Consider the following 25,356-nt stretch of genomic DNA (forward strand, 5'->3'; position numbering starts at 1 on the left):
AGCAGGGGCCACGCATTGAACCTGGTGTATAAAATTAAACACTGAATAGTCAGCAAGTACCCACCATACTGGCTAGTGAAAGCGGCAGGAGCCAAAGAGGTGTTGGAACTAGAGATGCTTTGCAGTCTAGACAAGGGTTACAGTTTGGTTCAGTGGCTCTCAGTGCTCCCACTACATATATGATACTAGTGCCCGGCAAGACCCCTGCAGGGAAAAGTCAATGGGATCAAGTAATTGAAGACTAACATCATTAAGAAGCAGCCAGGATCTGGATTGGGGTGCCACACACAGGCCTGTGTCTTTGCAGCCCTAGGCGGACAGCTCGCTGGGGGCGCAGCTTGTTGCTTCCTGGGGCTTGGGTTACTATCCTAGCTCCCCCCCCCGGGGAGGACACTCAGTGCCCTGCTCCCATTGCACCTGGAGCTGGCGTGATGCCAAGCCCGTCCCGTGCCGCCCCCACAAGCTCCTCATGAATATTCGTTATCGGACGGCCCCGCCCCCCGACGGCCATTTGTGTAGCCGCGCTGCGGCCGCCGCTGCTCTCACTTGGCCCGTGGCCGCCGCGGAAAGGAGCAGGCTGGGTTGGGGCCGGCAGCGCGGATCTGCTCCCCGCCCCGTGGCGCTGCTGCCGCCGTGACCCCGCCCCGCGAAGCAGGAGCAGGAGGAGCAGGCGCTGGGCCTGCGGCTCCCAGCCCGGCCGGAGGCGGCGGCGCAGGGAGGGACCCCGACCCGGCGGCGCTGCTCGGCTCGGCTCCCCGATGGCCGCGGGCTGCAGGGACGGGGCGGGGCAGGAGAAGTACCGGCTGGTTGTGGTGGGCGGCGGCGGCGTGGGCAAGTCGGCGCTCACCATCCAGTTCATCCAGGTGAGGCGCGCGGCGCCTCCGGGTCGCGGCTCCGGGGTGGGGCAGCCCCAGCGCCCGCCCGGCCGTCCCCGGCAGCTGTGGGGGGGAGGAGAGGCCGCGCGCTGCCTTGTCCGCTGGGGCGGGGGCGCGGCCACTGTCCTGCCTGCAGTGCCCGGGGGCGGGCCCGGCCCTGCTCCGCTCCCTAGGCATTGCTGGGGGGTCTGGCCTTGCCCTGCTCCCCGGGCACGGGGTGGGGGGCTTTGCCTGGTTTGGAGGGCGGTGCTGTTCTCTGTCCCTGCTCGCCAGGCACTGGGCGGTGCTGTTCTCTGGCCACTGGCAGGAGCGGTGGCTTTGCCTCAGGGTGGGACCTGCCCTATTCCTTCGGCACTGGTGTGGGGTGGTGGCTTTTCCCGGGATGGGGGCCCCTGCTGAGTTCCCGTGCTCTGAGGGGGCAGGGGCTGGACTCTGCCCAGTTGGCAGAGCTCGAGGTTGGGGATACTGGTGCGTGGAACTGGCTGAGGCTGTGAGAGTTGGTGCATTGAGGTTTGCAGTGTTTGAAGAACCAGGTTTTAGACTAATGACTTTCAGTGTGACCTTGAGCATGTGCCTTGGCCTCTTGTTGCCTCAGTTGTCCTCATCTGTGCAACAGGATGAAAGTTGCTTTTCCAAGATACTTTGTAGATGTATTTGTCAACTTTAGATCTAAGTGGCAAGCAAACACCAGGGAAGCTTCTGGAGTAAGAGTGTTGCCCCATGCCACACCTTCTAGTTGGATGTTTTCATAGAGCTCTGTTTGAAACTAGTGTTTCCTTTCCAAGCCCACTGGTTGGACATGTGTAGTATTCTGCTATATCTAATGTCCCTTTTTAGGGGGCAGAGGTGTTCCCATCCATATTTGCATAGTACCTGAGGATAGGCTGAATCTGTCCCTTCCTACCAATTGCAGTATCTGTAAATGCTTTCCAATTAGAATTTGCTGCTTGTAGCATTGTCTGACATTTCATTGACATCTAATGGCATTTTCTCAGCTAAAAAGGCTACAACAGTGAATGAACTCTATACAGCTTGAGGGCGGGGAGGGGGGAGATATTGAAGGGTGTCACTTGTATGTCAGAAGCTACTACCTGCTGGACTGTAATTACTAAAGATAGTAGGTTGTGGAAAATGAAGAGACCTCTTAGAACTTGTTAACAGGAAATTATATACTTGGGGGGGAAAAACAATAAAATGGCTGGATTTATGGGGGCAACAGAGGCTTAAGGAGACGGGGAAGCGGGGGGGCATGCATAGCAAAGTGAAGGAGAATGTTGGTATTCTGGCCTCTGTCCAGCTGAATGTTTTTATTAAAATGAGTGATTTACCTAATGATGTTGATATAATAAACTGTTGAGCCACAGAGTTGCCACTTCCAGAATGGGGGTGGTTTATACCTCTCAGTTGTTGCTTCCATCTATAGACACACTAAGCATAATATCAGGATCAAATTTGGAAGGCTTTTTGTGTAACAATATAGGTTAAAAAGAGAGAATTGCTAGGGAAGTGCTGACATGCTGTATAGCTGTTGACTGGCTTAAGTCAACCCTGATTGAGGCTATGGGCTTGGCTACACTCAAAACTCCAAAGCGCTGCTGTGGGAGTGCTCCCACTGCAGCGGTTTGAAGTGCGAGTGTGGTCATGGTGCCAGCGCTGGGAGAGAGCTGTTCCAGCGCTGCATGTACTCCACCTCCCTGTGGGGATTAGCTTGCAGTGCTGGGAGCCGCGCTCCCAGCGCTGGGGCACTGTTTACACTGACGCTTTACAGGGCTGTAACTTGCTGCTGTCGGGTGTGTTTTTTCACACCCCTGAGGGAGAAAGTTGCAGCGCTGTAAAGCGCCAATATGGCCAAGGCCTATGTTTTAGCTAGAAATGCTGCAGCTGGGACATTAGGCATGGGAGAATGCCTCCCATCACTGAAGTTAATCCACCTCTCTGAGGGGTGGTAACTAGGTTGGCAGAAGAATTCTTCAGTCAGCTTAATGCTATCTACACCAGGGCACAGGTTGTTTTAACTACTCTGCTCAGGAGTGTGGATTTTTCAGTCCCTGAGGGATGTAACTGGGTTGAGAATTTTTTAGTGTAGACTTAGCCTGAAGCACATCTAAATTGGTTTGTTGCTGTATGCTTAAACTCCAGATCATTAGAGCCACTATTTTAATACTTTCCTGCTTCAGGAAAAGCAACAGAACAGGTAAATAGGGTTATGTATCTCAGTCCTATTAGAAATGTTCTGTTTCCTGTTTTGCCTTTTTCTTCGTCCATATCTCATTTAATTTTTTTCATTCCTCTTCTCCATTTAATTGCTTTTGACGTTTGTAGTACTGATTTGAACGCATTTTAAAAAAACCCTATCTGTAGCTGTTCCTGAGTCCTTTTAATTTTCTTCATTGTGCTGTTATAGATGACAGCGGAGCAATGTCTTGTGGGAGGGGAAAGAGTTATGGGGTAGATTTTCAGTACACTTCTTTCCTCTAGCTAGGAGTATGACAGCGGTATAGAAAGTGCTATCTTGGAATCCTAATGTCACCTTTGTGCATGCTCATTGAGCCATATTAAATAATGTTCTGATGGGGTAGTAGAATCTGTACCATGAGCCAGCTGGGGTTATCTGAACAACTTTTTTCCAAAGCTAGGAAGAGGCAATGGGTATATGATTGCCTAGAAAAGCCAGTGTTCTACAAGGTGTTATAATTGGTCTTTTAAAAGCTACTTATAGTCTTGATATAACAACTGATATCCTTGTTGTACAGTTGAGTTGTACATTTAGAGCTATTTGGATGAAGCATTTTAAGCCAGAATGGAGAAACTGGGAAGTAGAAACTGAAATGCAGTCATTAAATGAGCCATAAGTATCTGTTATATGATGTAGCTGCCTTTATTTGATGGACATATTGTCTTTGGCTACATGCCAAATTTTATTTTTGGCTATTAGTTTGGAGTACTGCAAAACATTTTCTGCTAGTGTTGCAGGAGAGTAATCCACTCAGAGGAGGTAAGATTAGAATAATTGTAAACCTTTTGCTAAATCCTTCCTTGCTTCTAGCTGCAGATAATTAGTTTATCCCTGGATGAGTGAAGCTTAAATTTACAGATTGCCATTCAGGTTCAGATTTGGTACCATTGCCTTAGATGGTATTCCCTGTGCAGCCTTGCCTGCACACACAAATTACGTGAAGCTGGCAGTGTGTGTCAGCATGGGTATAGCGACACTAGTGCTAAACAAGGCTTGACTGCAAGTATCGCTCTCTGGATATCCGTGTGTGACCCAAAGGCCTATTTTTTGTTCATGCTTTCTTGGACTTGATTCCTGTCTGGTGCCTTTAGTCCTGTAGGGTGCTGCGTGTGACTTGGAGAGGATGGGAGGGGACTGTCATCTTTATAAGAGTCCTTATAGGAGAGTTTGGCTCTTAAGGTGTATCTGCACATGGAACTGGGGGTGTGATTTTGAGCCCCAGGAGGCATACTTCCACTAGCTTTCATTAAGCTGGTGTGCTAAAAATGTAGCCTCTGTAGGATGAGTTAGCTACCATGAGTATAGGCCTGGGGTCTCTGGGCAGCAAGTACCATGGGACAGCTAGCCCAGTGTTTCTCAAATGCAGCCACCAGGGGCTTTTCTTGTGGCCGTAGTCTTCTGGGTCGTGAATGGGGCAAGAGGGCACAATCAGCAGCCCTTTCCCCAGGGCTGCCAGCAGGGGTTGGGCCTTGCACCTTCTGGGGGGGAGACATGTTGGTGGAGCAGACAGCCAGTGAGTTCCCGACCTTCCCGCAGGCAGTGGGGTCAGGCTTCCACCTTGGCGTGGTGAGCGGTAAGCTCCAGCTGCATGGTTTTGGGCTCCATCTCTGGGCCCTGTCCCCTGGGCTTTGGACTCTGTCCCTCAGCCATGCAGCAGTGGGCTCCAGTCCTAGGCTCCTTTCCCCCCATTGCCCCAGGCCCTTCTGCCTCCCTACCCACATTCCCATTTAGGGCTTAATTTGTTTCCCAGCTTGCTGGGCCAGAGGAAGTCTGCTGTGGAAAGTGATATTTGTATGTTAATACAAATTTTCACAGTATTAGTAGCTAGCTGGGAGGCTTTGAAAAGTGATATTAACATGCAAGCGTGGCTTTTCACAGCTTACTAGCCTGAAACTTGTGTTTTTTTTTTAAAAAAAAAGGCAATGAGAAGCAACAACAACAAAAGAAAAACCTTATTTGTCTGTTCTTGGACTGGACCTAAACAGAAGAGACAACTGTACATTATTTGTTATTGAGTCTGCCAAAAAAATAAATTCCTACATAATTTTACAATAATTTGGACGTGTATATATGCATACTGATTTGTTTGTCCTAAAATTAAATATTTTAGGCAAAACTGTCAGAGTGGCCACTAGTAAGAATTGGTGGCCACACTCTGAGGCCACCAAAAAAATTGAGAGCCCCTAACCCTTCCCACTGCTTGCACTGAAGCAGCTACTGTCTATTTTTAGTATGCTAGCTGGATAAGAGCCAGCAAGAGTATATCTCCTTGATCTGGAAATTACACTCACTGCTCCAAGTGTAGACATACCCTTAGAATTTAAAGGATTTTTAAAGTTGGTTTTCAATACTTGCTGTATGTTCTAGGGATAGCAAAAGATGCTATTTGATAGGTCCCTCCTGGCACAGGACCAATGACTAGAGCAGGGATCGGCAATCTTTGGCATGTGGCCCACCAGGATAAGCACCCTGGCGGGTTGGGCTAGTTTGTTTACCTGCCACATCCGCAGGTTCGGCTGATCGTGGCTCCCACTGGCTGCAGTTCGCTGCTCCAGGCCAATAGGGGCAGCGAGAAGTGGTGCGGGCTGAGGGATGTGCTGGACGCTGCTTCCCACCGACCCCATTGGCCTGGAGCGGCAAACCGCAGTCAGTGGGAGCCACAATCGGCTGAAGTTGCAGGTGCTGCAAAACAAACTGGCCCGGCCCACAGGTTTCCGATCCCTGGACTAGAGGCTAGGAAGGCCTTATGTCTACAGTGTTACAAAGGCAGTTGTCTTGTAGCATAGAGATTCATTCTTTTGCTGCTTTTCTGTGCAAATCAAGTATTTTTTTAACAGTTGCTAAATAAATCTCTCTTCTTTAAGAACTGTATAAAAACTAAAGTCATATACTGTTTTATGTGCCTTTTTTTTAAAAGCAAGTTGCATAGTTCACTTCAAATTCATAGGATTAAGGAGTGAACTCAGCTGAGGATTGCTTTACCTAATACCAAATAAAAAGGTTCTGTCCCCACTACATGTGTTAACTGGGTTATAACCAACATGATATGGCTGGATCTAAACATGACTTTTGTTTGCACAGCATGGGGTTAAACCCTTAGTAACATTAGCAGTATTTCACCCCATCATAGGGCTAATTTGGCACTGCTGCTGTAACCAGTGTTGCGGGCTGTTTTTGCAGTCCAGATAGGACTGCCTAACTATGTTTGTGTAACTGGTCAGGTTGGTGGAGTTTCCTCCCAGTGCTATGTGGTAGAATGTCCAAAGTGTGTTGCCTCTCATGATTCTCTGTGTATTGTCAGGATGCTGTCCCTGCTGAGGCACTATGGGGTGGCTGCGCAGACTTTCCGAGAATGCACTAATATATAGTATGGGTAGTAGGTACAAATGGACAAGCAATGTTGTGATGGCAGGCAGGCTACTATGTGGAGACAAACTGCTGTAAACAAGGTGGCTTCTTTTAAATCGGGTACAAAATCTTGATTGAAAGTTGAAATATGGACAAAGCATTGATGTTATCACTTAACTGTGCCATAGCCTGTAAACTGACTGAAGACTTATTATCCAGCAAAAAGGCTTTTGGAAGTTGTTGTATTCTAAAATGCACGCAGAGTACACCTTTTACTTAGGTACTAAATCAATGTCCCTCCTTCAAGACCTTAATATGCTATTACCATTACCAAGTAAACTAATGCCAGTCTTTTTTTCTGTTGGAGTAAGAATTATGGGGCTGGGAGGTCAGTGGTGGAGAAAGGAAGCTGAGCTACTGGTTTATCTCTAGCAAGAAAGAGCACAATCAGTTTCTATTGTGAAGCTTCACTAGTGTTCAAAATACGATATTCTGTTGGACAAGATTTGGTCCCACCTACTAATTAATGAACATTTATACTGCAGATCATTGCACTGTTAATTGGCCCAGAATGTCAGAAGACCTCGTCCCCCTCAGCATTCTAAAGCTGCATTGACTTCTGACAATAGACCCCAGACACTGATTTTCCTTTATCCCACTTGTTCTCACTAGTTTTATTCTGTATTGTGGTAGTGCTGAAATGTCCCCATCAGGGTTTGGGCTGCATTGTCCTAGGCACTGTGAACACAGAACAAAAACTGTCCCTGCAACACAGACTCTTCCTGCCCCAAAGATCTTACAATCTGATCTCTAACAAAGATACGTGATAGGTCACTCTCCCCTAAAAGAAATTACGACTGTTCGGTTAGTTAGAGTGCAGTCATAAGGATCTTGCGTCTATAGCAAGTTTAAAAACTAATTATATTTTCATGGTTGTACAAAATTAAGGAAAAGCTAGCTTACATTGTAAATGTTGAACAGTTTCCCTTTATTTTAACTCTTAAAATAGTTGATTGTCCTAAAATTACACAGAATCCGTTTAGAGTCTGATTGAATAGGCCAGTGTTATAAGTCTAATAGGAATCTTTTGAGCAGGTGACTAGTGTGCCATCCCTAGAAATTCTTGGGGTGAAATCCCGGCTTTGTGGAAGTCATTGAGAGATTTGCTATTGATGACAAAGTGGTGCCAGGATTTTATTTACTACTATTGTTGTAGTTCATATGATCCCTAATCAGTTTCATCCTGGAAGTAAAAGCCACTTCATCTATTTCTAGGATTCAGTTCTTTTTTTAAACACGGCTCAGCAACACAACGGTTTAGGGCAGGAAGTGAAGAAAAGTAGTATATCCAGATGAAATTGTAGAAAGAATGTAGTCAAGTTGGAATTTGTCCAAAACATCATAACTTTAATGCTAATACTTACAGATCCTGAAATATAGTAGTAAACCATGCTACAAAATGAAATTAAGTTCTTAATTTCTGTTCTATGCTAGTAATTTACAGTTTACATTAAAGCCCTATTACCTCCAATCTCATACTTCTAATAAAATTATAAATTTCCTCAGGCAAATGCCTTTAAGTATTTTTTTAATCCTCTAGCTCAGGGGTTCTCAACCTTTTTCTTTCTGTGTCTATAAAACTCCAGGGCGGGCTTGGAGCTCCGGCTGCCAGGTGGGGGGAGGGCGGTATTGGGGCTTTGAGGGGGGGAGGTCCTCGGACATAGGCATAGACTGACTTCTTTTTTCAGGGGCTGGGCCTGGTGGGTCTTGGGCTAGCTTTGCATGGTGGGGCCTGGCAAGGGAGCACCACCTCCACCTCCTAACTCACCTCAGCAGACCACCTAGCCTGTCTGGGTTTGGTGGGAGGAGGGGGCAACCAAAAATTATTACTCAAAGGCAAAGGGAGGCGGTGGCTCAGCTCAAAAAGTTTGAAAACCACTCAGGGTGTGGAGAGAGGCATAGCTAAGGGTTGTGTCTCATGAGGGGTGTAGCTCAGGGAGAGGGGTGGCAAGAGGCTGTGTGCTGGGAGGGCCCCCTCTGTTTGCTGCTCCCTGCAGGCTCTCCTGGCCCCAGACCTGGAGGAGTTCTTACCGGCTGCGGGAGCAGTCAAAGAGGATGGGGAGCCGAAGAGCAGCTGCAGCAGCCCTGGGCGGTCATGGCATCAGCCAGAGCATGCAGCTGCCTCACACTGGCCAGCTCTGGCCTCCTGTCTCTGACCTGATCAGAGGGTGGACCCTTATTGGGGAGAGGAGGTGGTGCGGGGTGTGTGGAACTGCTCCACAGACTGACCTACTCTGTGTAAAGGTCTGCAGTTTGGGAGGGCAATGCCCTGCAGTGTTCCCTTCAAACTCTGCCCATGGGCTTGGGGCTTCTGCCTCACGAGGTGCCGCAGCTCATGGAACCTCTGAAACATGGACCTCCAGGGGCCTGCGGACACTGGTTGAGAACCACTGCCCTAGCTTTTAAGTAATGGTGGTGCACTAAAGTGAAGTTGTATGATAGTTCTTTTTCTCCTCAGAAATACAGTAAATGGCTGAACACATTCAGATCCAAAAGTCAGCAGTCAGATTACATTTAAAATAAAGAGGGGCAGTTTAACAGGTTGTGGTTTACTGGACTAAAAATAGCTGGAAATTAGTGACTTTATTTTGTGGGGGTAGGGGGTGCTGTGCAGCACACACAGCTGTTGCCACAATAGCTTTTTCCCAGCTGTCATGCACTGGCCTGTCACAAAATAGCCCACATTCTCTTCTTACTCAACCCTCTGTAACATTCCATATTTCCTTGCTCAAAGAAATGGATCGTAGTGAATACTTAATCATTCTTTCCTCTTTTATTTTACAATCTTGTAGTTTTTAATGCCTAAACTGAGCAATCTGTATTATAAACAATGTACCGATGATCTTTCAGTGCCCCTAAGGCTTAACTAGGAACACTTCAAGCTACTCTACAAAACAATGGAAGTATTTAGTCTGAAGTATTACAAGTTTAGACAACACCTCTACAATACCAGCAATTGTAACAGAATCCTGAAAGTCATCTGCACAATTGTTTCTCTCTCAGAATCTACTCTGTCACAAAAGTAACATAATCTGGTATATTGAGTATACTGCAGTAATTTACAAGAATTTCCTCATTTGTCAATGTCACTTAAAACTTGAGATGGCATTGACTGGATGTAACTCAGGCCTTGGCTACACTGGCGCTTTACAGCGCTGCAACTTTCTCCCTCAGGGGTGTGAAAAAACACCTCCCTGAGCGCTGCAAGATACAGTGCTGTAAAGCGCCAGTGTAAACAGTGCCGGAGCGCGGCTCCCAGCGCTGCAAGCTAATCTCCATGAGGAGGTGGAGTACGTGCAGCGCTGGGAGAGCTCTCTCCCAGCACTGGCACTGCGACCACACTCGCACTTCAAAGCTCTGCTTCAGCGCTTTGAAGTTTCAAGTGTAGCCATACCCTCAGTACAGGTCAGTTGAATTTAGTTCAACACCATTAAATTTTAAAACATATTAACGCAACAATATGCTAAAGGAGGCTGAATGTGTAAGAATACTTTAAAATGAGTTTAATTTAGTAAAATCAGTGAAGAAAAGTGAGTGTAAAAATGACTTTGCATCCTGTGTAATTTCGTTGTTGTCTTTACCAGTTTGGCTTAGTTTACAAGTGAGAGATTATTGCAACCACCAGAGCTACAAATCAAGCTGTGTTCTTTCCGTTGCTTACATAATCACCAGTAGTAGATATTCTGAAATTGGAACTGAGTTGACCATTTTGTTGATGCATTATGTCAGTAGAATGAATTGGATGTACTCATCCACAGCAGTACTAAAAGTCATAAACATTTGTCAGTGAAGCAAGAATATGACTTGCATACACGTAGTGAACAGGTGTTAAGGGGTCACTTCTTATACTGCCATTTTTCTGAGAATAACTGTACTTGAAGAATTTTAATTCTCATTGACTGAACCAAACTAAGACTTTTTTAAGAAAAGTAAGTTATCCAAGAGCTGATTGAATCTGAGTTGACTGTTGGACCAAAAAAAATAACACAAACAAAAAATGACTCTATGGTGATGTCCTGTGCTGAAGCTGAGAAGGGGAGTCAGGTGTTACTTTTTAATCTGAAAATTCAAGTTGACTTTAGAGTACTTACTAAATGTTTTGACAGTCCCTGATGGCTAATGCTTTGTTCAACTTCAGCATGGTATATTCAGTAGTTTTGTAGAGGTTTTTATACAATTTCTGGCCTCTGAGTAAGCTTCACTACCCACCCAGGAACACATCCTTCAAATAAGTCATCAAAATCCAGATGGATGAGATGCCATAGATTCTCAGGCTATGACTAAGTGTGCAGCATGCCAGTTTTGGTATATTCCTTACACTTAGATACACAGAATGAATTTTTTTCTTCTGTATAATAGCACAGTCCAAAGGGCTTTCACATCTAAAACAAAAAGGGAGACAGGTATTAAAAAGGGTATGGTACAGGAAGAAAGGACAAAGATTATTGGGGCCCTGCCAAATTCATGGCCATGAAAAACACATTATAGATGAAGTCTGGTCGTCTGTGTTTTTACCCTATACTATACAGATTTCACAGGGGAGACCAGCGTTACTCAAATTGAGCGGTCTGACCCAAAAGGGAGTTGCAGGTGGAGGGGATCACAAGGTTATTTTAGGGTGGGTCACAGTACTGCCATCCTTACTTCTGTGCTGCCTTCAGATCTGGGCAGCTTGAGAGTGGTGGCTGTTAATCAGGCACCCAGCTCTGAAGGCAGTGTCCTGCAAGCAGCAGCGCAGAGTAAGGGTGGCAATACCATACCATGCCATCTTTACTTCTGTGCTGCTGGTGGTGGCACTGCCTTCAGAGCTGGGCTCCTGGCCAGTAGCTGCAACTCTCCAGCTGCCCAGCTCTGGAGGCAGTGCTACTGCCAGCAGCAGCACAGAAGTAAAGGTAGCAGTACTGCAACCCCCCATTACAATAACCTTGAAACCCACCCCCCAACTCCTTTTTGGATCAGAGCCCCTAAAATTACAACACTCCTGATTTCACCTATTAAAATCTGAAGTTTCAAATTTACATTTAAAAAAAAACTTATCGTGAAATTGACTAAAATGGACTATGAATTTGATAGGCCTCTAAAGATTATACAACAAGAACATGTGGTTGCTTTATCTAGCTAGGAATGCGTCTGAAAGGTTCCTAGAATTTTTTTGTTTAGAATATTGAGAGTGAGGTATAGAGACTGCTTGTGTTTATGTATGTCAGCAGTTTAGCAGTCTGAGGATGTGAAACTAATTGACCCTGAAAGCTGAAGTATTACCTGTTCTGCTTGTGGGTTACTTTTTATTTCCATTGAGAGTAGCAATGTGCCCTGGTGTCCTTCAACAAAATCTCTCTGAACCAGCCACTCCTGTGTACTCTCAGTAATCTGCCCATATTCTTCCTACCACTTCAGTGCTGATGCAGGAATAGTTGTCAAATGCTCTTTGATGGCAGATCTCATAAATGTGGGAGCATTTCTTTGCCCTTTCTATTGTTTAAGAACTCTTAGTAGAGAGCAAATATAGAGATATTTACTTAAGCTGGACTGGTTCTCTTGACTTTCTTTGCTCTCTACATTTGAAGGACACGTCATGCTTATGTATTTAGACTAGTCACGTAATCACATGCAGAAATGTCTTTATGCACTTCAGAAAGGATCTTCGCAACTTGGATGGTTAAGTATGGTCTGTGTGTTACTGTTTTTTAATATCTTACTGAAAGCTCCTTCTTAAAAACATTCTACTTTAGTGTTTCCTTTACTAGTTCACTTTTTAAGTGACTAATACAGTTCATGTTTAGTGCTGCAGGTTACACAGACTGCCTGGAAGAACTGTATTCAGACTCTAAACATGTTTAAACATTTTGTATAATCTAAATATTAGAAATCTTTAGAGGAGGAGGAGCTAGATGGTGGTGCTATCCTATCCCTCCTGAAGTGACTGTGAGGAGTATTTGGCCTATGGCGTGCTCAGCCTGGGATCACATCCTCCTCTTGTTTCAGTGGAAGAACCACAATGGAAAGGCCCTTGTACCGCTCTCAAGGCAGCTCAATGGGGCATCCAAAGCTGCAGATGGCATGGGAGGAGGGTGGAGATGAATAAAGAGGTGAGGTGAAAAGGAAATAGGTTTTAATTCCCTTAATTTTCCTTCCCTAGCCATGTGCAAGGAGAACAAGTTGTAGACCTCAGCATTGATTAAAAGGATTAATATATCAAAAAACTAGTATGTGGCTGACTTCTTGTATTACTGTAGTGCCCAGGAATTGTAGTTTTGGACCAGGACCCCACTGTTCTATGTGTACTTTACAAACAGAAAGAAATAGATTGTAAGCTCTTTAGACCAGGAATCATAAGTGTAAGATGAGAGACAACAGTTTTGCACAGACTGGAGTACAAGAAAAAACAGTGAGACAAAGTTGGTTAGCATGATAGGCCACTAGTGTGCCAAGACCACTGCCTGACCATAAAAATAAAAAAATAAAAACACTGTTTTTTGTAGGCATCACAGCAAAGGAGAGTTACTTAAGAAAGGTTTTAAAGAAGGATAATGATGTAGCTTTGCAGATGTTTATAGAGAGCTCCTTCCAAGCATGAAGGGCATCCGGGGAGAAAGCATGGGAAGTGCTTGTTTGAGAAGTTAAGAGATCGATGATGGGGGTTGGTATTATGGGCCAATCAGAGGCGAGAGTTGACATCTCAATAATGGATGAGAGATGATGGGTGGGGATTAGGCCTTGAAAGTGAAGACAGATAGCGTATGTGTCCTGTGATAGAGAAGAGGGAGGCAGTTGAGGGTTGGAAAGTGGGCGGTAATGTGGTCAGAGCCATGCGCTGGGACAATGATCTTTGCAGCAGCATTCTGAATGGATATGAGTAGGGAAAGTTTGAATTTAAGATCCAAAAATAACGTTGCAGTAATTGAGACATGAATCTGAACAAGATTTTCAGCTTTTTAGGTGGATAGGAAAAGCTGGGTATTAGAAATGTCACATAGAAAGCCTTTATAATCCCTTTATTAAAGTCGGTCAGGTAATAAGTACTGAATGCTAACTGGATGCTGGAGGCAGACCAGTGACATCCTCCTCTTTTGACCTAGCAACCGGGAAGGACTCTACTATGAGCCGAATATATGAACACTGTAGTTTTGTGAAAAGCCTTATGCAGGAGACAGCTGTGAGACAGTTTCAATTATTGAGACTCAAAACTCAGGTATTAATGATTCTTATTGTCACATGACGATCTCTGTGATTCACACTTGTTACTGAAAGCACTACAATCGCAGTTGGTAAGATACCTCATTCAGGAGCTTCCTTTAGATGTGTAAGGAAATACCTGCATTATTGCACAGTGTAATGTGAAAAACGTCTGTTATTTTTGCAGTTGCAGTAACTCAAAATATTGAGAGCTAAGTTTAAATTCAGGTTTTTCTGGTAAGCATAACTCTCTCTCTCTATGGTATGAACTGAGCATTACATATTTTGTAGATAATCAAAATGTACTGAAAGCTGAAAAATGACAGTTAAACCTGGCTACTGTATTTGCTTAATTTCATGTGTCAGAATAAAAAAGGTGAAAAAGTAGACCAGTGGTAACTATATGAAATCCTACATATGCAGATCAAGGCAGTAGTGGTTAGTAAATATCTTCTGCTGAAATTGTCTTCACAGTATAAGGAAAATAAATGGATTGCAACAAAATCTAGGGTTAGAAGTGGTTATTCCTGTCCCCCCCCCCCCTTTTTTTTTAAGGAGAGCCCTTTACTTGTGAACGTGAAAGGCATTTCGTGGTAGGCCTGTGTATGTGCTGCTACCTAAAGTGCTGCAGATGATAGAATCTTTGTTGGGCTGAGTCAATTAAGACTGTGTAGAAGGGCTTCCATTCAGTAGTTCACACCTGCAACTACTTGTTTAGGCACCATAAGCAAGAACTGGGGTGTGTGTGTGTGTATATTTATTTTGTGTAAAGTGACATATCGTTTGGAGTGAACTAGTGAATGCAGGATAATACTAGCAGCACAGTTATTTACTGGAAGACTGACAATAGGATGTGCATTTGCTCTTAAACTCTTCAGTACAGCGGTTCTCAGCCGAGGGTCTATGGCCCTCTGGGGATCAGTGAGCCCTTTCAGGGGATCCGCATGTCCCCACCGCTGAAACCCAGTGCCTCGAGCTCTGGTGGCACCCCTTTCTTCCCCCCGTGGGCTGAAACTGGCAGTGGCGCAAGGCTGAAACCTTAAGCACATGGACAGAGTTGAAGAGGCACAAGGGTGTTGCTCTCCCAAACTGAAATGCCATACCAAGAGTGGGACAGTCCTGAGGACAGCTCCATCTCCCACATCCTCCTCTTCTCTAGCCCCGCTTAGGCACTTTCCTCTGCCCAGGTCCTAGGCAGGAAGCGGGATCCAGGCAGTGCAGAGCAGCTGCTCCTTTGGCTGGTAGTGCCGTGGAGTGGGCAACCATAGCATTCCCCGTCTGCTGCTGGTGCCCAGGGTTGTGGCTGCTCCTCACTCCCAGCCTCCTTTTACTGCTCGCGCAGCTGGTCAGAGCTGCTTGGATGGCTCTGGGGCTGGTAGAGTCCTCGGGGAGTAGCCACCGGCACACAGCCCCAGACAGGTGGGTGGCCTGCTGAGGTGAGTCAGGATGGAGCTGGCGCTCCTCCCTGGACCTCACTGTGCGGTGCTGGACTGAGCCCTACTGGCCCTTGCCTCCTCCCTGCCAAAATAGAAGTCAAACTACACCTATACCCAAGAGTCTCACCCTTGTCCTGGAGCCCTGATTCTCTCCCTCCCAAACCCCCGTCCCCATGCTCGACCCTGGAGTTTTTCTAGCATGTTGAGAGAGGCGTCAGAAAGAAAAAGGCTGAGAACCCTTGGTCTGGACTAGTTTCTTAGCTTTCTGACTGGCAAAGTTTTCCCTTGATTCCATCATGGATGGAAATCCTTACTGGTTTCTAATATTGATCGTGCACTTTCCAGATATTATTAGAAATGACTAGTGGTGAACCTTATTTAGTATATGCATCCCTCAAGGCATGCTGTTATAGCTCAGTTTAAGCAATGGATTAACGCTGGGTATTTTGTCCCACTGATGCAGCCATTCTATGGAAACCTTAATCTGTAAATAGGATCCTTGAAAGGTCAATTCAATGCTATTTGTCAGGTACAAACAATGTCCAAATAACTGAAGTGTTGAGTGTTCTCAGTTTTGTTTCCTTAGACACTAACTAATTAGGCCTATTTATGAGCAAAAGATCTATTCCAGTATTGGTTGTTACTGCGCATTCCTAACTATTGTTTAGTAGGATTATCACTTGAGGACAATGTCCAGGCTCATGCAGTAGTTCGTCAGCGATGATAGCAGCTGTCGGGTTAGTCACAAAATACTAAGTTTTTGCAGAGTAGCTACTATAATTGTAGTTCATTATATTTAATTTTTGTATTTATAGAATAGGTACCTAATAGCTTTTATAAATTTGAAGAAATAAATTAAAATACATAGTACAAAATAAAAAATAACTGCACATCACACCTTTTTAGCATTCCCTGAAGTTTAGAAGTCTGAACTGTGGATTGCTCAGCTTCACACATGGAAAGCAATATCTGGATTGTCCAGGGAGGAGAAAAAACCAGAGACTTGAATAATGAGGTGAGAGATCCTCTTCTAGTCTTGAAACACTGGGGTCTTTCAATCAAGGCTACGTATATCCAAGGCAAAAACAACAAACAAAGTGTTTACTGGAAGCAAGGGAGTGAGAACTAAATCAAATGGTCTTAAAAATTAAGTTAACAGTTATGATGTCCCTCTTCCTTCTCCCCTTCCTGTCAGGGTAGACCTCTCCTTCGTTTGCATGTTGGATCAGATACCAAAGAGGTGGAACTTAAGGCTTGACTACACTGGCACTTTACAGCGCTGCAACTTTCACGCTCAGGGGTGTGAAAAAGCACCCCCCTGAGCGCTGCAAGATACAGCGCTGTAAAGTGCCAGTGTAATCAGTGCTGCAGCGCTGGGAGCGCGACTCCCAGCGCTGCAAGCTTCACCCGTAAGGGATGTGGTTTACGTGAAGCACTGGGAGAGCTCTCTCCCAGTGCTGGCGCTCCAACCACACTCTCACTTCAAAGCGCTGCCGCTGCAGCGCTTTGAAATTTTAAGTGTAGCCATACCCTTTTTTTCTTGATCACCCAGGTAGGGAGAGCGGATGCACTATTTTAGGTCTCTTGGCTTACTTTCTTTTACCAGATTACCCTACAAGATAAATTGGGGCCAAGTAATGGTAATATTTATTGTCCCACAGTGGTCCAGCTGCCTGTGTTTCCCTAGGGTTCTTCAAATGATTCCTTGTCACCTTGGACCCCATCTGTCTTTCAAGATCTATTTTTCCCCTCTTATGAATTATTTTAAATCTCAAACTTAATATTGCACTGACAATACTTAATACAGGCTAACAGTGACAAATGCTCTAAGGCTTGTTTTCTTAGAGTTCTCCTCTTTTATATGCTAACCATCCACATCATTATTTCAGGTTGTGTGAGATACACTATTAAGCTGCCAAAGACTTTGGTCACAGAGAAGTTATGGATGTGTCAACCTGTGTCTGTATCAATGGTGAGCTTTAAATAAAGCTATTCTGTGGCTGCATCAGTGCATTCTTCTGCAATTAAACACAACTGGAAAGGATTTCAAAATTTCATGTGCTTACAAAGCTATCAAGTTTCTTGTCTTAGCTGTGAAATACATCAGTGATCTCTCTAAATCAGTGCAATACCACATCTCTTCACAGTATTCTTGATATACCTTTAAACTATATTACATGTTTGAAATTACTGCAGGAGAGTATCATCTCATCTGGAGAGCTCTGTAGCAGAAAACATCAATATGGAGCTGTTTAAAAGCAGCCTCACCATTATCTGGCCTATTTGAGGCCCATGGCAGCTTTAGTACAACTACTGATGAGTTTTCTAAGCAATCTAGTTTTGATGCTCAGGGAATTACTACTAGAAAACTCCCCTTTAGTTTTCATTAGCATTAAATTCATGAATGCCTCCCTTTCTATTCACTCTGCTACCTGCCATCTTTTGTTGTGACAGGATAATCTAAGCTTTGCCTGTTGGGTATGAATAACAGGACTGTCTGAGACAGAACTTGTATGATCTTAATCAGGGCCTGTAAAACTTACCCAACTTCTAGCCTATGGACTAAGCCTAGGAGTCATACTACAAAATACTTGTGCTGTCATGTCCAAAGATGCCTGGTAATTTTAAATAGATAAAACAGCTGTGTATTACTTACTGTGTGCCATATCTAATTAAGTTGGTTGATACATCCCCTCCTCCCCAAAATGTGCCTTATCATGTCTCTTGCCTTTGTTATACTTGTTCTCTTACTGACTTCACTGTTTTCTGCAGTTCATCACTTTTGTCTTTCCTTTCTTACACTGTTGTAGAGCTCCTCCGCTGTATCTTTGCTCTCCCCCCTGCTTCTCCACACACTCCTCTGAATTACCACATCAATCTCTTTCCTCATACACTGGTCTAAACTTTACATAACTAGCCTAGCGTTGATATAGAAAGTGGAGGGAATCCATATGAGAGAAGCTGGAATTCCTCCAAGAGAACTGACCCTGGATCTTGTATGGGGGAAGGGTTTCCATCTTTTGTATTGGACTCTGGCTATTAGATGTCTGATAAATTTGAACTCCCTCCTCCAACCTTCTTTGGCTACAGGGGGGAAAAAAAGTATTCTTTTCCATGATACAGCCTTCACAGTGCTGTAGGCCTTGTGTAACCAGTTTCATGGCCATGGAACCATTTTTGAGCAAAATATGACAGCTAAGGGTATGCACAATTCCCTGGATCCTAATGTTCCATAGACTCGGGGTATTAGTAGCCAGGGTCCTGTGTCCCCTAGTTTTTCTGTCTGAATAGTTGTATAACTAACCTCTCATTTTCTCCATTATGTTAATTTTCATAAAATAACTCTACTGTCCAGAAGTAGCTTAGGTATAATATATATACACACACACACTCTCTCAAATCTTAGTTTAGCTTTGGTTTTTCTATTTTGTGGCATCTGTTTGTTTGCTCTACCTTGATCAGTCTGATGGATCCAGCTAAGATAATGAGGTTTCAAAGGTTTCGCTTGTTCTGCTGTGTGTTCTGCTTCAGGTGACATGAAAATGCCTCTTGTGCCTCATGTAGCTGGTCCCACTCTTACCACTGTTGTACCTGTTGAAAGGGCTGCACAGCTGTTGGGAGCCTTTTCTGCACTAGGTCCCCTGTTCATGCTACCATTGATTCAGCTCAGGTGGTGATGACTGGTGTCAAATGTCTTGGAAAATAACATAGGGTAGACGTAGGGTACAAACTTTGTTTTATTTCTCATCCTTGCCAGATAACTTCACTAAGAGGAATCTATACCCCTGTTCTGGATTGGGTAGGCTTGCTTTCAGACGGAGCTGGGGAAATGGTAGACACAATTGAGATCACAAACACCATGGTTTAAATAGCTTGAATTTGAGTAAGGCATTGCGTTTCTAATTTAGGGCTTGGCTACACTCGAAACTCCAAAGCGCTGCTGCAGGAGCGTCCCCGCGGCAGCACTTTGAAGTGCGAGTGTGGTCGCGGCGCCAGCGCTGGGAGAGAGCTCTGCCAGCGCTGCACGTACTCCACCTCCCCATGAGGATTAGCGTGCAGCGCTGGGAGCCGCGCTTCCAATGCTGGGGCACTGTTTACACTGGCGCTTTACAGCGCTGTAACTTGCTGTGCTCGGGGGTGTGTTTTTTCACACCCCTGAGCGAAAAAGTTGCAGTGCTGTAAAGCGCCAGTGTAGCCAAGGCCTTAGAAGTGGTTACTATAACCTCAGCAGAGGGAATTTCATTTGTTTTAAGGGTTTTGTTTCTAAAAAGAAATCTACTAATGGGCAGGATACTTAATTTTAAGTATTTCATCAAATACTAATTGGGATTTTGGGGAGCACTTCCTTGGTGAGAGGAGAGTTTAATATTGTTAGTCTGGAATTGGAATCTTTATAGTTACAGGGACGTGATCCACATGAAAACTGGCTGTAGATAGGGGACTTAGTGGCCATCTGAATTCTTCCAACTGAAAGATTGGAGGGAATATTTTTCTGTTTACTTTTTGCAGTTGTCAGCTCTCTGTGCATAGTCAGTTTTATTGTTACCCTTCAGTCAGTTTGTGCCTTGCTGGGAAAGCCCATCTAAATAGTGGAGCAGAAAAATCCATGATACGTTCTTATTTTAAAGATAAACTTAAAAGACATTTTGACTAGAATGCCCTATGAAAAAATGAACTCTTTGTCAAAGTAACTTTTGTGTGTATCCTTTTAGGTACTTAAGAACACAAGTGGTGTGCTTTGCTTGCATATTAATCTTGTCTAATTCTTTCCAGTCCTCATTCACCTTCATAAACGAGCGCACCCACTCTTCAGAATAGCAGAATAAAAGTTGATGTATAGCATATTAGAATATTAATGTACTTGACTGAGCAGGATTTTTTTTTGTTGGGTGAAATCTCCATTTTTTACAAAGGCTGAAAAAGTGATACTTTTTCATAAATATTTGTCTGACATTCAAGATAACTAATACTAGTGGTAGCTCCAGCTTTTCTGTGACTTCGGGGAGCTGACAGCTGACATAATACAGAACACAGAAGTGGGCTGCCTTATCTGCCACCTTCCCAACAGGTTGCATTCCATACATTTCCTAGCAGCTGCCTCTCATACTCTGCTGCTTTGACTTGTGGCGGGGAAGTGTTTGAAGACTGATACTTTGACATTAAATAGTTATTGGTTTCCCTTCCTGATAAATAAGCATGATAGCAAATAAATGTTCGTTTGTCTTTGTATGACTGTACAATAAATATCCTTCTTGTGTGCAAGTTATTGGCAGTAGCTGGGGAGGTAAATATAGTAGGGAGGTGAACATGTTGAGCAATCTAAATCTGCAAGAGTGAGGCTAGGTATTAATTTAATCTAAACTTGATCTGAAAAACACCTGTAATGAAAGCAATGAATCTCAGTAGCATTTCCAGACTTGAGCTAAATCTTTTTTAAAAAAAAACATTTTTTACAAAGAGCATTTTGTACATCAAGAACTAGCCTTAGTTACTGTTTTCCCAACGGGGAGAGGGGTAAGTAAGGGTTAGTATGGGGTCTGCCTAGTTAAGTCGGGGCCGCACTATTTGATTCCTATCTGAAAAAGGGTTTGTATGCATTATGATGGATTTTAAGTGTTTTGTCTGAGCCTTAACAGGGTGTCAAGCTTTTATTAAGATTTCCTTTTCTACTAGACTAAAGATTCCTAACATTTTGTGCCCACTTAATTCTAAATTTCTCCACCATGTATAATGTTGAGATGGACAAGCCTCCTCTTGTTCAGAAGAACATAAGAATGGCCATACTGGGTCAGACCAGAAGTCCATCTAGCCCAGTATCCTGTCTACCAACAGTGGCCAATGCCAGGTGCACCAGAGGGAGTGAACCTAACAGATGGTAATCAAGTGATCTCTCTCCTGCCATCCATCTGCACCCTCTGACAAACAGAGGCTAGGTACACCATTCCTTACCCATCCTGGCTGATAGCCATTGATGGACTTAACCTCGATGAATTTATCCAGTTCTCTTTTAAACCTTGTTATAGTCCTAGCCTTCACACCCTCCTCAGGCAATGCGTTCCACAGGTTGACTATGCGCTGTGTGAAGAACTTCCTTTTATTTGTTTTAAACCCGCTGCCTATTAATTTCATTTGGTGATCCCTAGTTCTTGTATTATAGGAACAAGTCAATAACTTTTTTCGTTATTCACTTTCTCCACACCACTCATGATTTTATATACCTCTATCGTATCCCTCCCTTAGTCTCCTCTTTTCCAGGCTGAAAAGTCCTAGCCTCTTTAATCTCTCCTCATGTGGGCCCTGTTCCAAACCCCTACTCATTTTAGTTCCCCTTCTCTGAACCTTTTCTAATGCCAGTATATCTTTTCTGAGATGAGGAGACCACATCTGTACGCAGTATTCAAGATGTGGGCATACCATGGATTTATATAAGGGCAAAAAGATATTCTCTCTTATTTTCTTTCCCTCTTTGCATCATTCTTAACATCCTGTTTGCTTTTTTGACTGCCGCTGCCCACTTCATGGACATCTTCAGAGAACTATCCACGATGCCTCCAAGAGCTTTCCTGATTCGTTGCAGCTAAATTAGCCCCCATCATATTGTATGTATAGTTGGGGTTAGTGTTTTCTAATGTGTTACATTTATCCACATTAAATTTCATTTGCCATTTTGTTGCCCAATCACTTAGTTTTGTGAGATTTTTTTGAAGTTCTTCAGTCTTCTTTGATCTTTACTTAACTAGAAGAAACTACAGTCTTCTGCCAACAGAGATCCTGGCTCCCCTCACCTGCCAGGAGATGTAAGGCCTGCAGAAAAGTAATCCTATAACCTGCTACCGTCTCCCATTCCATTGGATGTGTTTGAGTATGGGGAAGAGGCAGCCGATGGGCCTGTTTCCCCTAATAAATTGGAAGGGGAAATACAGTTGCTTGCCTTCCCACATCTCTCCAGCACCTTTGCCACCTGGGCTTTTGTTTATCTCCATGTCATCTCTTTGGAGGAGGCAGGACTGCAGCTGCTCCAAGGACTGAAAGGTGGTAGAAGGTTGAGTGAGGCTGCTTTCTTGTCTCATCTGTCTGCTTTGGCAGAGCTGAGAAGCTGTTGCACTCAGCAGCAGGGGTAGTGATTTCTAGAGCCAGAAAGAAGTGCCACAAATCTTGCTTTCAACCCTCCACCCCCATGCTCCCCAATTGTTCATCCTCTTGGGAACCAGGAAGTGAGTGGGCTAGGTAGAGTGGTCTCCCAGTGCTTTACGGGGAAGATCCACAGGGCCTGGAAACCAAATAATTCCAGGGGACAACTAATGAGATAACAGGGACGGGAGTGAGGTCTAAGGGTCAAACAAAGGGAACCTGACAGGGACACAGCAGAGAATCCCAGATAGCGTCCACTGCTCCTCGAAGGCATCAAGGGAGCCAGGATACGGGTAAACGGTGCCAAGTACACGCCTGTGCTCATGACCTCATGAAGGAGCTGCCAACTGATATCCCTGGCGGGCCTTGGGACCAGGGCGGAGTATAGGCTGTCCCACTGGGGCGCCTCACCCTCTAGAGGTGGCAGGAGGTCCCGCCACTTTGTGTTGAGGCAGGATGTGAGGGTGAAGAAATGAAGGATGTGGAGCACGAGCGTGTATAGATGTTTCCTTGGCGCGGTCTGGAAGCGGACTGGCTGTAGATTGTGCAGCTGGCTCATGGCGAAGGGGCCTGTGGGCCGGTTGGGTCCATGGGACAGGGGTCTGATGAAAAGGTCTGGAGGGTAGGCAGGGCGTGCCCTCTCGCAGGACCTAGTCGAGGTAGGCCCGAGCAGCAGGTGGCAAAGTGTCCCTCACCTTCTGAAGTACACGCTGGGGAGTACAAGGCCTGGAGAGCCCCATGCACTCAGCGAGCATCGAGGATCCAGTCAGTCTCCCCGGTTGTAGTCCAGGAGGTCTCCAACTCTGACTTCTGCCAGGACCAACCTCTGGTGCACTGAGGGGGACTCTGCCACCTGCACATGGAGCTGGGGGTTGTGTAGCAGGGGCTCTGCGAGATCTACTTTGTCGGTGGCTGCCACAGACCTTATTGATGAGAACAGCTTCCAGGTCCGGAGGAGGTCCTGGTAGAAGACCAGCAGCCTGGAGAGGTCTTATGGAAGACCGCTCGGATGGACATAAAGGAACTGCTGGTTGTATCGGAGCGCTCAGAAGCAGCACAGGAAGGCGTGTGCCAGTATTGTCCACTCCGGACTACCTGCTCCATACAGAAGCCTCTGCAGGGCCTGGAGGCAGAAGACATGGACCTGAGTGTGTAGGCACTTCAGGCCCTGCCCTGCCCTCCCGTTTCCAGGGGCAGGTGGAGGACCCCTGCAGAGACCCAGTGCAGTCCTAGCCACAAACTCCAGAATCACTGTCTAGAGGTGGGCCAGGAAGCCTGGGGCTGGAACCAGGGTGTTGAGTTGGTACCAGAGCATGGACAGGACTAGTTGATTGCGCACCAGTGCCCTCCGTTGGAGGGAGAGGCACCGGAGTAGTCCTGTCCATTTCCGGAGACACTCCATCACTCTACCTGTCAAACTGTACCAGTTTTCTGGCAGAGATGGATGTGTGACAGAAAGGTAAACGCTGAGAGAGAGCAGCGGACCTGTGCTCCACCAGATGACCTGAAGTGCAGGTGGGAGGGAGCTCGCCTGCCACCCATCCCTGACCACCAGGCCAGTGCTCTTGACCCAGTCAACTGGGTCGAGGAGGCTGCCGAGTAGATGGCCTGGCAAGCCTCCACCCGTGCTAAGTCACCCGGGTCCTGGACCACGAGGAGCATATCATTGGCATGTGCCGACAGGACCAGCCGCAGCTCGGGCTCTCGCAGCACCAACCCTGTCAACCTCCTGCGGAGGAGGCAGAGAAGGGCTCGATCACCAGAGTGTACAGCTGGCCTGAGAGGAGGCACTTCTGCTGTACTCCTTGCCCGAAGCTGACCGGTTCAGTCAGGGTCCAGTTGAGCCTGACCAGACACTCTGCGGAAGCATACAGCACCTGGAGAAAACCCACAAACTGAGGTTCAAAGGCAAATACTCGCAGAGTGTCCAGGAGATACGCGTGGTCCACCCTGTCGGACATCATCTCCTGATCCAGGGACAGGAGAGTGAACGACAGCCCATCCCTACACCCAAGCTTCAAGAGGTCTTGGACCAGTTACAGATTGTCAAATATGGTGAGGCCTGGGACGGTGTAGATCTGGTCTGGGTGGACCACGTCCGCCAGCACGGACCCTGGCCGCAGCGAGTTGGCCTTGGCTACGATTTTGTAGTCGTCACTGAGGAGCGAGATGGGATGCCAATTCCTTAAGTCGTGGAGGTCCCCAGTTGTTCTTGTCAGGCATATCGAGTTATCCAGATCTAGCACTGGCACACAACAGAAAATTTAGGATTATCTCAAGAAAATGGGGACTGTTCAGAGTGGTAGGTCCATCTAATTAAGCCAGTTTTGAAACCTAAGACCTTCTGGAAAACATATTTCATGTAATTACTTACAGGTAGTTTGTGTACATTCCCTGAGTTACTAAGTCTGTGGCACTGAAGAAAATAATAAATGGATGTTCGCCTTGTTTATATTTATGGATGTATATTAGCCTTGCTAGCGCTAGCTATGCAGGTGTTACAAATGGAAGGAAGGGATGATATTGAAGTTTTGAGGGTCACTCATGTGAATTTATTTCCTGCAGCCAGAAGAGTTTAAGAAACTGTAGTCCAATATAAACATCTTTGCAGGCTGGACAAATAAGGTATAAAGGATTAATAAAATGACTTTACTTTTGTTGGCTTGAATGTCCTTTTCGTGTAAGATCTTGTATCTCAGATGAATATCTACCACCTGTTGCCAGCCTGTGTAATGAGTAGACTCAGCTGATGGAAGATATAAATGTATTCATTGTTCTCATTGCAGTTGTGCTCATGTCAGTGGAGGCACATGTTAAGTACATAAATTGATCCGCTGCAAAGGAGAGAAAACAGAACTGTAGGAAAAACATTTTTGGTAATGACAAAATAGACAGTTAAAAAAACATTGGGCATGTCCATGTAAAAGGGTTAAATCTTTTTCTACACATGTAGGGACTTACTGATAGTGTTCTCAGCTGTGTGTGGGGAATAGATGGGGCTGGTACCCCAGCTTTAAGATTGCCTGACAGTGCACCTTAGGCTCAGTTTTCAGTTGCATATAATTTTTGAAAATTTCAGTCCAAATGGTTAAAG

General features: G+C 45.3%; 2 protein-coding genes across 3 annotated transcripts in view; both read left to right on the forward strand.

The window, feature by feature from the left end:
* Positions 1 to 25,356, forward strand: part of LOC127051789 (uncharacterized) — a 434,435-nt gene that overhangs the window by 243,541 nt on the left and 165,538 nt on the right. The gene's annotated exons all lie outside the window — the stretch shown is intronic.
* Positions 543 to 25,356, forward strand: part of RRAS2 (RAS related 2) — a 93,417-nt gene continuing 68,603 nt past the window's right edge. Inside the window, exons 1-2 of one of the 2 annotated variants that reach the window (XM_050954569.1) lie at positions 778 to 863; positions 16,038 to 16,146. In XM_050954569.1, coding sequence (XP_050810526.1) covers positions 16,087 to 16,146 — 60 coding nt within the window. In that variant the 5' untranslated portion in view covers positions 778 to 863; positions 16,038 to 16,086. Of the gene's footprint in view, positions 864 to 16,037; positions 16,147 to 25,356 lie in introns of both variants that reach the window. The other variant, XM_050954568.1, reaches the window with a different exon arrangement.

Source organism: Gopherus flavomarginatus, chromosome 5, assembly GCF_025201925.1.
Source record: "Gopherus flavomarginatus isolate rGopFla2 chromosome 5, rGopFla2.mat.asm, whole genome shotgun sequence".
NCBI classification, from domain to species: Eukaryota; Metazoa; Chordata; order Testudines; family Testudinidae; genus Gopherus; species Gopherus flavomarginatus.